Source organism: Notothenia rossii, assembly GCF_949606895.1.
Source record: "Notothenia rossii genome assembly, chromosome: 6".
NCBI classification, from domain to species: Eukaryota; Metazoa; Chordata; class Actinopteri; order Perciformes; family Nototheniidae; genus Notothenia; species Notothenia rossii.
Genome location: NC_136909.1, coordinates 74,137,407 through 74,152,868, shown reverse-complemented (window position 1 = coordinate 74,152,868; position 15,462 = coordinate 74,137,407). Strand labels below are relative to the sequence as shown.

The 15,462-nt window shown below is 38.9% G+C and overlaps 1 protein-coding gene and 1 pseudogene across 6 annotated transcripts; both read right to left on the bottom strand.

Moving 5' to 3' along the window:
• Positions 1 to 445: 445 nt before the first annotated feature.
• LOC307043672 (peroxiredoxin-like 2A) lies at positions 446 to 7,092 on the bottom strand. Of its 5 annotated transcripts, none has more exons than XM_079688318.1 (7): positions 6,993 to 7,065; positions 4,615 to 4,848; positions 2,612 to 2,794; positions 2,116 to 2,207; positions 1,873 to 2,013; positions 1,332 to 1,496; positions 446 to 1,249 (listed from the first exon to the last, which is right to left on the bottom strand). In XM_079688318.1, the coding sequence occupies exons 2-7, from the start codon at positions 4,799 to 4,801 to the stop codon at positions 1,154 to 1,156; spliced, it is 864 nt and encodes a 287-aa protein (XP_079544444.1). In that variant the 5' UTR covers positions 4,802 to 4,848; positions 6,993 to 7,065; the 3' UTR covers positions 446 to 1,153. The 5 variants fall into 5 exon arrangements, with proteins under 5 accessions (XP_079544444.1, XP_079544443.1, XP_079544447.1 ...); XM_079688317.1 differs by lacking the exon at positions 6,993 to 7,065 and adding an exon at positions 5,423 to 5,546; XM_079688321.1 differs by lacking the exon at positions 4,615 to 4,848 and having other exon boundaries at positions 6,993 to 7,092.
• A 1,107-nt stretch (positions 7,093 to 8,199) lies between these two features.
• Positions 8,200 to 11,625, bottom strand: LOC307045225 (peroxiredoxin-like 2A; annotated as a pseudogene). Its single transcript, XR_013810680.1, has 6 exons — positions 11,257 to 11,625; positions 9,821 to 9,991; positions 9,328 to 9,419; positions 9,095 to 9,235; positions 8,838 to 9,002; positions 8,200 to 8,760 (listed from the first exon to the last, which is right to left on the bottom strand). The product of XR_013810680.1 is annotated as a peroxiredoxin-like 2A (transcript).
• Between the last annotated feature and the right edge of the window lie 3,837 nt (positions 11,626 to 15,462).

The window sequence follows — 15,462 nt, the reverse complement described above, 5'->3', positions numbered from 1 at the left end:
GAACAAGGGAGTGTGTATGTTAATGAATAATAGATAGATGTGATAAGATATATAAGTCAGACTGGTATCTAATGTACAATAAGTAGGAAGGCTTTCATTTAGAACAATCTCAAATCTGAATAAACTGTAGTCAAATTATTTTTCAAAATGCACATTTCTAATATCTGAAAAAGTAAACCAATGGTGGATGCAGAGTATCACACACAGTGTTCTAATTTATAACAGCAAACAAGTGTCTCTGGTATACAGTAAATTAACACACATTTAAATATACCTGCCAGAAAATCTAATTATCTGCGTTTTCATTGTCCAAATGTTACATTCAAAATATATTTACTAGAGTTCGAAGAAAGTTTTACTAACATATACGTAAGTTGGTCATGCGTTGCCCAAACATTCATTTTAAATATTAAAATAATGAAACACACAGGGGGCACAGGTGAAATATTGTGATGAGGTCTTCTTTATTTATTATTTTCATTTTCTGGAGTTTAATTTCACACTCTCTGTCACACACACACGCTCCAGGCAGCACAAACACTCCTCAACATGGCGCCAATGGCTGAGCCGGTGTGTGTTTGAGCATCAAACCTGCTCCTCTCTATGTTGAGTTTGGAGACAGATTGTCATTATCACACACACAGGCTGCACACACACCTGTCCGCCATGCTAGAGGCCTGTTGTGGCGCCTGACCAGGAGAAGCAAACAGAGAAAGTGACACACAGGAACATTGTTAGAAATGTACCGCTAACAGGCAGCTAATAGAATAACTAATCAAATGCAACGCAGCCTTACTTTGATGTGTGTGGTTCTCTAAAAGGAAGATTTCAAGTGTCTTTAAGTGGCTGATTTACCTGAATGAAAATGCTGCCTTTAAGTCCCTTACTACCTGTTTTTAATACCCGTCGCACCTTCTTCTAGGTGTCCGCAGGGATGAACAAGAATAATAAGTGATAATATTGCCCTGAATTTCACAGCTTTGCTTTCGTAACCAACAGTAAACAGTAAATGAATGTGCAAAGGAAGAAATATATTGTGACTTTATACACCACAAACTTAAATGTCGTGATATTATCAGTATTTCAGTGATGGACGAATTGTTATTTCTAGTTTTGATCTAAAAACACCTGTGTTTAATGTTTAAAAAATGACTTATTTAACTGGCACAATTTTCTTAACAGCCTCCAGAACATCTGCAGTGTCCACTTTGTTGCCAAACTCCTTCTCCCGGTGTTCCAGGAGAATCCCCTGCAGACACAACAAGCATTTAAAATAAAATACCGTTTTATTTCAAATCTCCCTTTGTGGTCCACATGTCTGCTACACCCACCTGGTCTCCTGCTCCGATGACAAACACTCCCCCCAGGATGAAGCCCTCTCCGTGCATGTTGCCCTGGTAACCAGACCTCCATGCCCGGATGAAGTTCTGCCACACCCCGAGGCGAATGAAGCCCAGACCCCCCATCTTCCTCTGCAGCGGGCCGTAGAAGTGTTGCTGCAATCACAAAAATAACTTTCTGTCGGCCTGATCAAGTTCATTATCATACAGGATTTCCTGTGATGTGACGAAATTAAAATGGCTTTATCATTCGTTAACTCTCAACTTGCCCCTGGCAGATGAATACAGTTATGCAAAGAGATCTCTAACTAGTTCTCAACATGTACTTTTATTTCAGATAACTAATGATTAATAGACTATTCCCCATCAAAGGGTGGATGTCAATGGCTTAGCTAACAAAGTCTGTAATGAAAATAAAAGATCGAAATAAGGAATAAGACTATTTTAAGTGCAAAGTAGTTTAGATGGACTGACAGGAAGGTGAGGACTAACAGTGGCTCTGGAACAGGTGATGTTTTCTATCACTGCTTACCTTTTCATCGATGTAGATTTCCCCAGCGAAGTGCGCTTTGAAGTCCTGGATCTCTGTGCCGATGTTCTCCTTCACGACAGCGACCAGAGGGACTCCGAGCTCTTCCAGCTGGGACTTCAGAGAGGACAGCTCAGAGGCCTCCTACAGAGAGAGAGAAATTAGAACAGAAAGTAAGATATCATTCTTATAAACTGTACAAACTCAGCACCCCCTCCTGTGTCATTCAGAAACATTTGATATCACCTCTCTGCACAAAAATCATCCAGGACGTCGGACGGCCATGACCACAGCCCCGTTCTTGTCCCACAGGCTCTTTGCTTTGATGACATTATTATCTGAAGATAAAACAAGAAGAAACTGTTCCTAAAACAAAGTATCCAATCTCACGTGTCTCAAGCACAAGAAGAGAAAAGATGCAGCCTTCAAACAGAGAAAAGACTAATTGTCCATGGTGGCACAGAAAATCTATATGTGTTAATAACAGTTACTAGCCCTTCGGCTTCAGACAAAGACCTTCACAGCGATATAATCTGTAGGCCGGCAGATTTGAGAAAGCGGCTTTGCATTAAATGTTGCACAAAACCTCATTCAGAGCATGTGCAATGCAGAAAACTGGAAATGTCTGATTCTGATGATGTAATGTTAATTCTCCTTCAATGGGTTTAACAACAGCTGGTTTTAAAAACAAGCGTATTGGTTGTAACATTATTACATAGAGCAAATCAGAAAGCCTTCCTACCATCTATGGTGGAGCGCAGGTCAGCCTCTTCAAGGTGCTCCATCGATGCCTGTGAAACTTTAGGCAGACACATATCAGTGTTGGCCAGAAAGATCCCAGCGAGCGCAGCTCCGACAGCCCCCAGACCCAAAGACCAAACTCCCATCCCGAACAGATCCCCCTCCAGCCCGAAAACAGAGGACACTGCAGCACAAACAGGCACCAGGAGAGCAACGTGTCACAAGTTTGACATGATCATTATGAAAGAAGAAACATTCTGCATGTCGATTATACAGTTTTTGCAGACCTGAGGCGCCAGATGTGCCGACTTTTAGATATTACCACGTTCCCTCCTTCTCAGAACTCCCTGAGGACAAGAGTTCAACAAGACCTAGCTTGCAGCTTGCAGTCTTGAGTTTCAGCATAGTGTAGAACGAGAGCATGTGGTGCCTTTTACCAGCAAAGCCTCTTCTGACTTTACTCTTATCTAAAGCTCATCCAATGAGATTAAAGTCCTTATCTTACATTAAAAACTTTTTTTGGCAGTTGATTTGTGGGGGGTGTATGCAACAGATAGTCAATTTATGTTTCTTTATTTCATACTGAATAATATGTAAAAAAAGGAAAAATATTAGGTCCAATAAAAAAACTTTGCTTCTGGAAGCAGGCCATTTCGTGACGTCACGTGTGGTTCCCGGCTGCCGCTGTCTGGCTCCCTGCTGCCGTCCGGATCGACAGCCAATGCGCGCAGCCAGCGAGAGTTCACAACGAAAAATGGCGTCAAATATTGTTGATGTTTACGCATCAGAAAAAGCTAATAGCGCGGGTATTTGGCACAATTTGACAGAACAATTATTTGGTGTGGACGATGCGAGCAGTGACGATGAATCTGAACGATCTCTGCCGCCTTTTACACCAGAAATAAGAGGCCTAGAACCGTATAGGTTCGAGCCAGCAAAACGCGAATGTGCACCACCGGCCTCAGCTGAAAACATGGAAGTCACTCCGCCCTCGCCAGCACCAGCTCGAGTCAAACAAATGAACAAATGAACGGTAAAACCATCCCGATTGGTGTTGCTACACCCGCCAACGACACACCTCTTCACCATGATCCGGAAAAAACAAGACAAACTCGGAGATAAACACTGATACACAAAGTTGACATGCGGCTATACCAGCAATGCTACACTGTGTGATGCTGGGACGGGCTGAACTCACCAGGATTCGCGGAACCACACGTGACGTCACGACACAGCACCAAGCAGCGGCAAGATTGAATCCAGACTTTTCTGGATAGTTCTGAATTTGACCCATTTTCCCGATATTAACAAGTGATTTACAGCAAATAGGAAACGATATTCGATCTATATCACGTGTTACTGGAATAAGACCCAACAAGTTAATGCATTTTGAAACAGTTCTATGATCTTTCAGCTACAGTAAATTACGCAAGATAAGGACTTTAAGTATTGCACATACAAAGGAGATGAGATGCTTTTCAACATGACGACATAACAAGTCTATAAATTATATTTTTTACAGCAGCTTGTGTGGTTCTTGATGAGTGGGCTTTCAATTATATTTTAAATTGTTATTTTTCCGTTAGGAAATCCTTCAGTGTAATGTCAGGCATAATTCATTACTCTCCAGATTATTTTCTCAATTAATAATTATCAAAAATTATTGTGAATATAATAACTTATAAGTGTTTTTTTCATTACTTTTTTTCAAAGTAAAAAAGCTATCTATCAACTTTGGATGAATCTTCACTAGTCCTAAAATATCCTAAAACTCCAAATTTAGTAATCTTTCCAAAAACCTTGGACAATGCTTCAAAGATTAAAGCAGTACATATATATTATGTCTACTTTCATAACAACTTCAAGAGTAACTCAAAAGGGCGGGGGGTCACAGAGCTCACAGAGAACAAAGCTGTGCTCAGGTCACAGCTTTGTTTCGACAACATGCTTAAAGTTTGGGTTATAGGAAGAGCTAGCTGTGTAGGCAGTCAAATATGTCCTTGCCTGAAGAGGGCTTGTTTGTGTCAGGACTGGCTTTGGCTTCACTTTGGTGAAACAGAGCTGTCTGGGTTCTTAGAGACGGGGGTCTGGCTGTGGTGGAGGGCTGGCTGCTCATGGTCGTGGCCCCCAGAGAGAGGGCAGAGCAGCGCAGGGACCTCAAAGCTGCCGGACACCTGGACAGAGCCAGCATCGGGCCCGAGGAAAAAGTCTCTGACTACAAACACCCTCAAGATTTCACTGAAAGAAAGAAACACAAGTCTTTTCTAATAAATGTAAAGTACTTGTGAGTGCCGCCACATATTGTTACAGACAATACAATCCAGCGCACCTGAAGCACGACTCTCCAAGAGCCTGCATCTGATTTCACAGATTAAAGAGAGAAATACCTTGCATATTTCTTCATGATAAGACTGCCCAGATAAAACGTTACACCGACCACTAAACCATTGAGCCAAGTTTTATCTATATGCTTAAAATAAGAATGTAAACCTGCAAATAAAAACTAACGATGAAAGCATGAATATATAAAAGGTGTTACTCTTATCTTATTCATCTTCTGGGATTGAGAATTCTCTATTTTCAAACTTTCTATTTTTGCACCCTACGCTATACGTTTGTGCATATAACGTCAAGACATAAATGACAGTTAATACAAAAATATAAGTCGGTTTACAGTGCGCAACAATGAAAAATGAATGCACAGATATTAAAATATGACCACTATTGCAGATTTACACAAAAAAACATGAGTAGTATAACATCTATATTTTGTCCTTAATTAATTGAAAACAGAAGAAATGAATATACTAACGTGTCTCCATTTCCAAAGTGAGAAGGACAACTTATTCTCCTGGTATTGAGCTCATCCAGTTTCAAGTAGTGAATGAATTTGTGCTTTGAAACGTAACAACACTGAGGACAAAGGGCTGAAAATATGATAACAGCAGCAGCCAATAGATGCCCACGCCTGCAACTACAGGAAGTTTAGATTCCTGACTCTGCAGAAAGCAGGGTAAGAGGAGGTTTCAAGGCGGTTAATGCCACCATGATTTATTACAAGTAAAAGTCCTGCATTAAAAATATTACTCAAGTAAAAGTACAAAAGTATTAGCATAAAAATATAATTAAAGTACCAAAAGTAAAAGCACTTATTATGCAGATTAGTTCATTTCAGAATAATACATATTATATGTTTTCATTATAATTATTGATGCATTAAAGTGTTATCAAAGCTGGTAAAGGTGCAGCTAATTGTAATGACTTTGTATACTGCATGGTAGCTTGTGAATTTACTCCAGGTGTTACTAAAGTCTTATTTAAGTGTTGATTATATTTCACATTATTAAACCAAATCTTTAAAGTAACTAAAGACACAAAATGAATGTAATGGAGTAAAAGTACACAATTGACCTCTAAATTGTAGGATAGAAGTACAAAGTAGCATAAAATGGAAATACTCAAGTAAAGTACAAGTATCTTAAAATTGTACTTAATTGCAGTACTTGAGTAAATGTAGCCTACTTAGTTACTTCCCACATCTGGTTACAACAATATGATAACCTTTAAAAATATATAAATCTGAAGAGGAACATTCTGCATAATGAACTTTACTTTTAATAATTAACTTTTTTCGAATTTTTTTACCATATAACCCTTATCTATAATAATAATAATAATCATTTGGCCTTGAAAGATAAGGGACTTCAAAAAATTAATTCACCATCAGTCTTTATCTGATGCTTGCTTTACTTATGTTCATCAAAAGCTGAACAATGCTGCCTCGTTTAAAAAAGCCCAACACATAATTGTCCAAAATACCCAACTCTATTGGTCATTAATGTGTTGTTATTTTTAACATTAGGCCTAGTCTAGTAGTATTTGTTTGTTCAGGCTTAATACGATAGTTTGTAATTAACACATTCTGAAAGCAGGAAATGTACTTGTCGTTTTTATTTACGTTGCTACACCTACGATGCGTCACTAGACTAGATTAAGTCACTTAAACCTGTCCAGCCTGCAGGATGACAAACAGGACAGAAAATGACCTTCATATTAGCAATGTGTATTCAATGACATTACCTGATGGTTCTAGAAATTCAAACTCAATTGTAACCGAATAGGATTGAAATATTTCACCATTCCTGAGATGTCATGTTGATGATAGTTTCATAATGAATACATACTTGCAGTGGCCTACAAAGTTCCTGTGGCTATAGTTACTGTTGGCACGGTGACGAGAGACGATGAAATAGCGGTTGGCTTCCAGTTTAGCCTTTGATACACTGAGTCTGAAACTAGCAGATCTTCCTTAATCAGGTGCATCTTATGCTGCCAGCGTTATATCAAGTTATAAGAGTAGTTTCATAATAATGCACACTCACCCGAATCAATGAAGCTACAAGCCTCTCTCAACGGAGCGTTCAGTAAACAACAGATCTATGCGCAGGCGTGCTAAACGATCCACGAACCAGGGGAAACTAATCGAGCAAGATGGCTGGCGAGAGTTCATCTTTGACTAAGGCACTTGGCATTGATGATTGTGGGGAACAAGTGATGGAAATAATCAGCCCTGTCAAGTGTAAGGTATTTTCATTCAGATCACAAGATGTGTTGAAGCCTACGGTTAGTCGGAAGAATAAATTGTGATTATGTGAGTTTTAGTTTCGATATTTGCAGTTGTGTAAAGTAACTACTGTAGGTAGATGTACTCAAGTATGTAGCCTACTTAATTACAATGTTAACATACTACTTTAATGCATCAATAATTATAATCAAAACATATATAAGTCTGAAATGTGACCGATCTGCATAATGAGTAGGTTACTTTTACTTTTGGTAAATGTATATTTTGATGCCAGTACTTTTGTACTATTACTTGAGTAACATTTTTAATGCAGGACTTGTACTTGTTACAGAGTCTCCTACACTCTGTTACTTCTACTTTTACTTAAGTACAAGTACTTCTTTCACCTCTGGATATTGGATATATTTCTGAGTTGTCTGCAGTCACATCCTGCCATCGCTTTTGTTTTTACCACAAGGTTTCACATAGGAACTAGCAATACATTTCAGTTTGAAGCTCACAAAACCAATGCTATTTTCATTACTTCCCTGCTAACATTCTCATTTAAGTGAATATTATGCAAGCACGTATAGTTAAAGTGTCTTGTGTGGCACAACTTTTTAGATAAGTCATGTTTTGATTAAACATAAATATTTTAGTAAAAGATCATTTCAATGTTGTAATAGCGTCCATCACAGTGACTCTAAATCAATACCACATATTATTAATATAGTCGTTTTCCGAAAATTCTGCTATTTATTCCACCGCTTCTGTGGACTAAACAATACATTGAAAAGTTTGGGAAACATCAGACAGGCTTGTGGGGTGGATGTCGGAAATAATAAAGAGAGTTAGGGGTTCATGATTTCACATTGAATGGATCTTTTAACATGAGAGAGAGAGGTCACGGTCCTGTTAGCTTCCTGTTTTGAAACAGTTTCTTATACAAGATAGGATTGCTTAGCAGAAATATAAGCATCAATAAAATAAACGGCACCCAGCAAAAGAAGAAGACGAGGTAAAACACGACACGCAGACAGTAACATGACTGGTTAGGTATTTTTATTTCATGGTAAACATAAAATGTGTTCAATCACTCCAAAGGTTCGATCTCCATTATGTCAGGCAAAGACTGTCTTTTTAAATGTGGAGGATATGTGTGAACATCAGAGCTGTTCTCTCAGCAGAGTTTAGAAACAGATCGTCATTAAAACACACAAAATATCTTCACATAAACAAGACAATAGCTGCAGACAGTGGGTCAATAAACAGTTAAAGTCGCACATTTTAAATACAGTTATTTAACTTCCTAGCTTTTCAGCAAAGGCAATGCAATTAAATATACCATGCCAACAGAGCAGCATGTTAGAGGCTTTTTTGTAGTTAAAACTCCTGGGTTATAGACATGCAAATGGCCACATGTAACAACCATTATTACATAAGGGCTCACCAACAATCAGTCCATTCATCCACATATTCAAAGCCTATCTTGCCAAGACGTCTTGCATTTTGCGGGCTGTTGTGAGCACTGCCAGCAAATGTACTTTATCTCCAAACTCCTTCTCGCGGTGCTCAAGTAGAATACCCTGTCAGGAGAAGAAAAACTAATATTTACCCATTCAAAACCTAATAAAGAATATGAATTCTGTAAATGACTGCTTACCTGATCTCCAGGCCCAATGACAAAGACTCCACCCAGGATGAGTCCTTCACCTCTTATGTTTCCCCTGAAGCCCCTCCTGTAGGCCCTCCAAATGTTCATCCACACGCCAACACGCAGGAACATGGAGAGAAACATCGACCTCTGTTGAGGCCCGTAGAAGTTTCTCTATGAGAATAAAAGAAAAGTAGCTTATTGTCTTAATTTACGTAACCCTTAGTGTTTCACCTATTATCTCAGAGCCGTGTGTAAAAGCAGACCTGCAGATCCACGTAAACTTTCCCAGTGAAGGACTTCTTGAAGCAATCCAGCTCTTTGCCAATGTTTTCTTTTACCACGGCAAACAGAGGGACTTCAAGGTCCTGCAGCTGGGACGTCAGAGAGGACAGCTCAGCAGCTTCCTAGAGGAAAGGACAGATAGAACAAAAATTGAATGAATGAATCACTTATTCATTACAGACTACTGATATCTAACAGGCAAATTATTTCGTACCTCTCTGCACAATAATCATCCGGGTCGCCGTACAACCATGACTACAGCTCCGGTCTTCTCCCACAGAGATTTGGCCCTGTGTCGCTCATGGACTGAAAAGACAAAAAAGTATATTTGAATCTAAATTATACTGACTTTTTTTCATAAGGGATATCTCAGGAAATCATAATTTCAAAAGATAAGACATATCTCGAAAGTTATATTTTGAGAAGTCTTTGTCTTAAGTGTTGTTTGTGAAGACAGCAGGTTTGTTTCATTCTATCCTCATAATAAGAAGTTCAGATTGTTAAAGCAGTTAGTACAATCAAGTTGTTACAGTCTTTTAGTACAAAATGCACTCTTATTTGGTTTCCCCAGGGTTTCATCATGAGCTGCGATAGAAGAATAGCAACACAAAGAGGGAGTTGTATGCTAAAATGTGCAGCTTTGTAGTGCAAAGATGCAGCATATGTACAAGTAAATAGTTTCTGTTTGACTCTGCTTTTGCACTCACTGCCCCCAGTGGACTTCAGTTCTGTGTCCTCCAGCACTTTTAGGTTGGCCCATGCTGGTTTGGTCTGGAACAAGTCTGTGACGGAGCTGATGAGCTCTACAACAAACAGGCCCACCGCCTTCAGGACCGTGGTCAGGCTCGCCATGACCCTAAACTCGCTCCACAGCCCCCCTACAAAGAGAACATGTCAACAAAAAAAATGTACTAGATGACTTAAGCATGGTTATTTATCTCTTTACAAAGCAAAGCAGGTGCATGCTTTGTTCATATTTTTATCTAATTGTTCTACTTGATGATCAAGAAATAAAGAGCTGCAAAGATCAATGGATTTATAGAATAGTTGGTTAACCCTAACCCACATAAAAAGTCACATTGAATATCTATGGGTTTTTAAAAACATCACCTTTGACTTTGAGGAACTATTTTCTAACATTTTATAGACCCAATGATTAACTAATGAATCCAAAGACGAATCTGCAGTTTGATTAAATAGTTGTAGCCCTAAACATGTTACCAAAAGAAAAATACCAACTAGATTTCATAATAGAGTTTCTAATGGCCTACAATTAAACTTTAGTTAAATAACAATAGCTCAACCAAAAATGTGATACTCACCAGACTGTGCCTCGCTGCTAATGTGGAGGGGAATCTGAAGTTTGCAACCAGCCCCTTAAACCCTCTAAACTCAGATAAATCCAATCCCGGTGAAAAGCTTTGGTTATGTGAACGTAACATGGAGGGAATTCCTCAAAGAATGTTGTGAAACAAGGCTCACGTTAATCTGAATCCTCAGTACCAGGTTCAGTGTGGTGCAATGTCACCTTCATTATGTTCAAGATGTTAACATATAAGTTTAATTAATAAACACCAAGTTAAGGTCTTATGTTTACCGCTGAAATACATGTGCTGATTGAGAGAATAACAAATATGTTTGTAAGATTTGTAATAATTAACTTTTCTGGTCAGTACCAAAGTTGCTGCAAAGTTCCTGAGACTCACCAGCTGACATGGCTTAGAGCAACACCGTCCCCTGCAGGAGGTCAGTGACATTACAGAGCAATTACACCCAATATACTCAGTGGCTGAATTCGATAGAGGCAAACAGTTATTTTCATTACCGATGAAACCACACACATTTTTTTTTTTTAAATGCGTTCTTTCACTCAATCCCTGCCCTGGACCAAAAATATATCCATTTTGCTATCTAACACCACTAGTTCAGCATCAAATACTCAACAAAGCTGCTTTTTTCTTTCTTTTTATGACTATATTGATTGCTCAATTATCAGAAATGTGTCTGACTTGACTATAATTAACGAAAATGTAATTATCAATAACATTTTATTATTAAAAACATCATCTCAGGAACATTTCTGAATGGTAAACTCCTTCATATCAAGTTAATCTTCAAAAACATCCTGTCTCTATTTTATTACCCTTTTTACAACCACAGCCAGATCCTCTTTGTAAGAGGAGCCAACAAGTCCACCCCAGTGCAGTGTAAAGGGGGTCCAAGGTGAAAAGTGTGTGTGTGTGTGTGTGTGTGTGTGTGTGTGTGTGTGTGTGTGTGTGTGTGTGTGTGTGTGTGTGCGTGCGTGCGTGCGTGCGTGCGTGCGTGCGTGCGTGCGTGCGTGCGTGCGTGCGTGCGTGCGTGCGTGCGTGCGTGCGTGTGTGTGTGTGAGTGAGACAAAAGTGCATTGCTGGAATGGTATTGTGGTAATATTTCCCTCATTGGTGGCAGTGGGGAATGTGCTGAGGGTCCAAAACGGGTGGAATAGAGAAGGGAAAGATTGACCCTCTGACTCCAGGAGCCCAGCTGTTGCTATCCTCGGACACATGCTGGGCGGTGTGTGTGAAAGGGTCTGCCTTCTTGCCTACATGCTTGTTTTTGTAGTTGAAAAGCATTTCCTTCCATCAACTATACAATGGTCCCCCCCCCCCAAAAAAACAACTTTATAACAAAGTGTCGGCCATTTGTGAAGGCTATAGGCACATTTCACACATCACAATGATCAATATGTAAGTTTCAGTTAGGTCTCGGCCTGGTCTGATTATACCAGCTGATATTCTTATCACACACACATGCAAACATACACACAAATACATAACAGCCTCTCCTTGGACCGATGGTGCTCTAATGGGGACAGTGCGGGACCAGCAGCCAATCACAGCTGAAGATTTGCACCCCACCTCCTGTATGGAGTTCTCGTTTTCAGACATTGGTTGACCTGTTAAACTCTTACTGTGCAAATGAAACCAATCAGAGAGCAAGGTGGGCAGTAAGAGAGAAAGGACAGGGAGTGCAACATTAATAATTGTCCAAGTTCAATTCGACAGGCAGCATTCGACTCTTTGTTTTCACTTCAAAAACTCTGTATGAGAAATATTGGTAATTTCAATGTTTCTATAACTACAAAATTCCACCCTGTAACAGACAAAATGTAGATAAATACTGAACACACAATAGAAATAGCTCTTAACACAGAAAGCCAGCTGTAGCGAAAAAGTTTGTAAAACTCAGAAAATAACAGTGATGGCTATAAATCTCCAGTAATGTTGGGGACAGGCAGTGTGGATTATCTACTCTTAATTGACATGTAAATCCTTATATAACACAATATGCACACTCCACAGTCTCTTAACCGAGCGAAACAAGTTCAAGACTGGAAATATCCAAATGATCCTGCCTGCTGTGACTGACATCCAGATGAAACTGGTTGGTAAACAGACAGACACAGTGCGTAGCTGCAGAGGCAAACTGCGTGTCCTTGAACCTGCGGAAAGACAAACAGGTGTTAACAGCCCCAGTCGCTGCCAGGGTTCATTTATCTCATCCTGTTCTGGCAAGTTTGAATCTGACTAACTCTAAAACCCCAAAACCCTGACCCCTGCTTTTAAATTGAAATGCAAAAGGATCAATATGACACACGTATCATGTAGCCAATCAGAGAGAAGGAGGAGACGCTGTCATGTAGGATTTAGGATTGGTTTGGGCATATCGTTTTTTTGTTTATAATATGTAACATGGAAGAGTCTCCATAATGTTAGTATTTAAATGAAAAATGCACAATGTGAGTTTGTCTGAATTAAGTGTTTAAATCAAGAGGATTTGAATGCTTCCTGATTTAAACACTGGATGGCCATTGGGTGAGATACTTGTTAAACAATTTAATATAGATTTGATACAAAGTGCACACTCCTCAAGCAACACAACGGTCATTGGGCATTTATCATTTTATTCTTTAACTCCTGAGGCGCCCAGCAGCTCTGTGGACAAAGGTTCAGGAGGACTTGAACTTTAAACTTAATCTAGAGTGTGTCCGCAGTATGTTTTATAGATTCAACTCTTTAAACCGACCTTTTGGCAGAAATGCTCTCCTTTTTGAGTATGTAAAGAAATGACCTGATGTTCCCTCTTTTACCTAGCCTATAATAAGTTAAATGAATCGTCGCTGAATGACGCAGAGCAATCAGTAAACAAAAGTACATGTGGGCACTCACTCTAGGATTTAAGTCATAAATAATGTAATAGTATAGTATTTAGAAAAGAAAGTGGTAAAAAAATATGTAGTATTGTATGCCAAAAGAAAATGTAAACACATTATACAGTATAAAAAGTCATGAAAATGTAATAGTATAGTATATAATGTTGTATAATATGTTAAAAACATGTAAATATAGTGGTAAATACAATAACATTGGCCTCTAAATTGTAGTGGAGTAAAAGTATATAGTAGCAAGGAAAAAATAAGAAAGATACAGTATATGAAGAAGTTTAAGACGTATGAAATTATTCAACACTGTAGTTGCAGGAAATGTGGAATAACTTTGTTTATCTTGCTTGCATTGTTTTTCCTGCCGAATAACATATGCAGGAAAACTAAAGCACTTAAATGCCTCAAGTGATTTATAATCCCATTTCTAGCTTCATGTCAGCCTGATTCAGAAAACAGAAAAGCTACATTTTAAGGGCCATAGTATTACCTGGGTTAAATTCTTGATTCTCCTGCTCACATTCATCCTCTGCTTGCTGACACGTTATCAAAGCTCTGATAGCATTTATCTTTCAACATAACCAGAACGATCTTGTTAGACAAAAAAAAAGCCTCTTCCTGGTCAGTCATTAACAAATGATTAGAGGCAAAGCACACAAACTCAGAGAGGAGTCAGTGTCACGTGTGTTCACGTAACAAGTTTGGTGTCTTGAGTGTTTTCATCATGGTGCACAGACTGTAGTTCTGCCAAAATAAACAGAGGTGTCTCTTCAGACTGGCTCATGTGGTTTCATCTAGATCTGTTTTTCCCATTAACCTGTCCCTGACCTCTGACCCTTTGTCTTCTACGACAGGCCACTTCTAAGTAGATTCGGGTGCGCTCAAACCAAATAATGTCACAGTATGCTTTCTAACAAAACCTTGATTTTAGAGTGAGCTATCACCGTCTGGCACTGCAAAAAGGAATTGGAGTAGCTACTTGCAGCTGCAATAGATCTATCAATAAACTATTAATCAGCAACAACAACATGCTGTACATTCTCGATGTAAACAATGTGATTACAGTATGAATAAAATAGTGATACCAAGCAGAATAGTTTTGCTGCCCAACATCAACCCCACTTTTCTTTCTTGCCAGCACATTTTGTGTGTCTTGAGATAATTAATCATTCAGTTAACTCTAAACAACAAACTAAATACAAGTCAATGTCCAGTTTATCCTTCTTCTGTAATTCTGGCAAACTTGCCAAGGACAGAACAGATTTACAAAAAAAGGCTTATCTGATTTAAAGAATCCGCTCAAAGCATTTGAGTGTTTGAAAAGTTTAAATAAAAGACACAATTCTGCCAACACAAAAAGGCCAAACAAAGGTCAGGAAGTAGTAGGAACATCACTATGTATCTAGATTATAGCGGGTTTCTCATGTGTTATGCCTTACAGATTACAGTGAGTGTTGGGCTCCTTAATTGGGCCCCTAAGGAGTATGAACTCTGTGGATTTAACTAATTATTTGCACTGTTTACTTTAAGCTAGCCTCAGGTTGTTATTTCTGGCAACCTTTATTTTATCGTCTCGGCTCACATCTAACTAGTTTATTGCAATATGAAATAGTTCATTTTGGGTAGGCCGTTTAGGCAGGGCAAGAACTTGAATAGTATATTATATAAATTGGCTTATTATTTGGTGAATTATTTAGTTTTAAATCCCACTCAGCACGCAGCCCCTGACTATCCAGGTTTGATTTGTTTCTGCTGGCCTACGGGAGGATCGGCTCCCTAGTTTAATGGCATTCATCTTTATATTAACACAGCTGTTTCTTATGGTCACCCATCTTAAAATTCATGAAACATGCTATTACAGCTTACATTGGCTCCATGGTTTATGAACTGTTGATCATGCTTTTTGCCTTGCTGCTTTTGTTCTTAATGACGCTTGAATCAGATGGCATAACATTCACTAATAAGAGCTTGTTAATTTTCGCCCCTAATTTCATAAGGTTATCACCAGCTGAAATCAGAATGAGAGATGCAGAGAAAGGGTTAGTCTCTCTGCTCTGTTTACACAACAATAAAGAGACATTTTTTTATCTCACTGTCTGCAGAGCTTGTGAGCCACATGAAAAGGTTCAGTCTGTGTTCAGATTACAG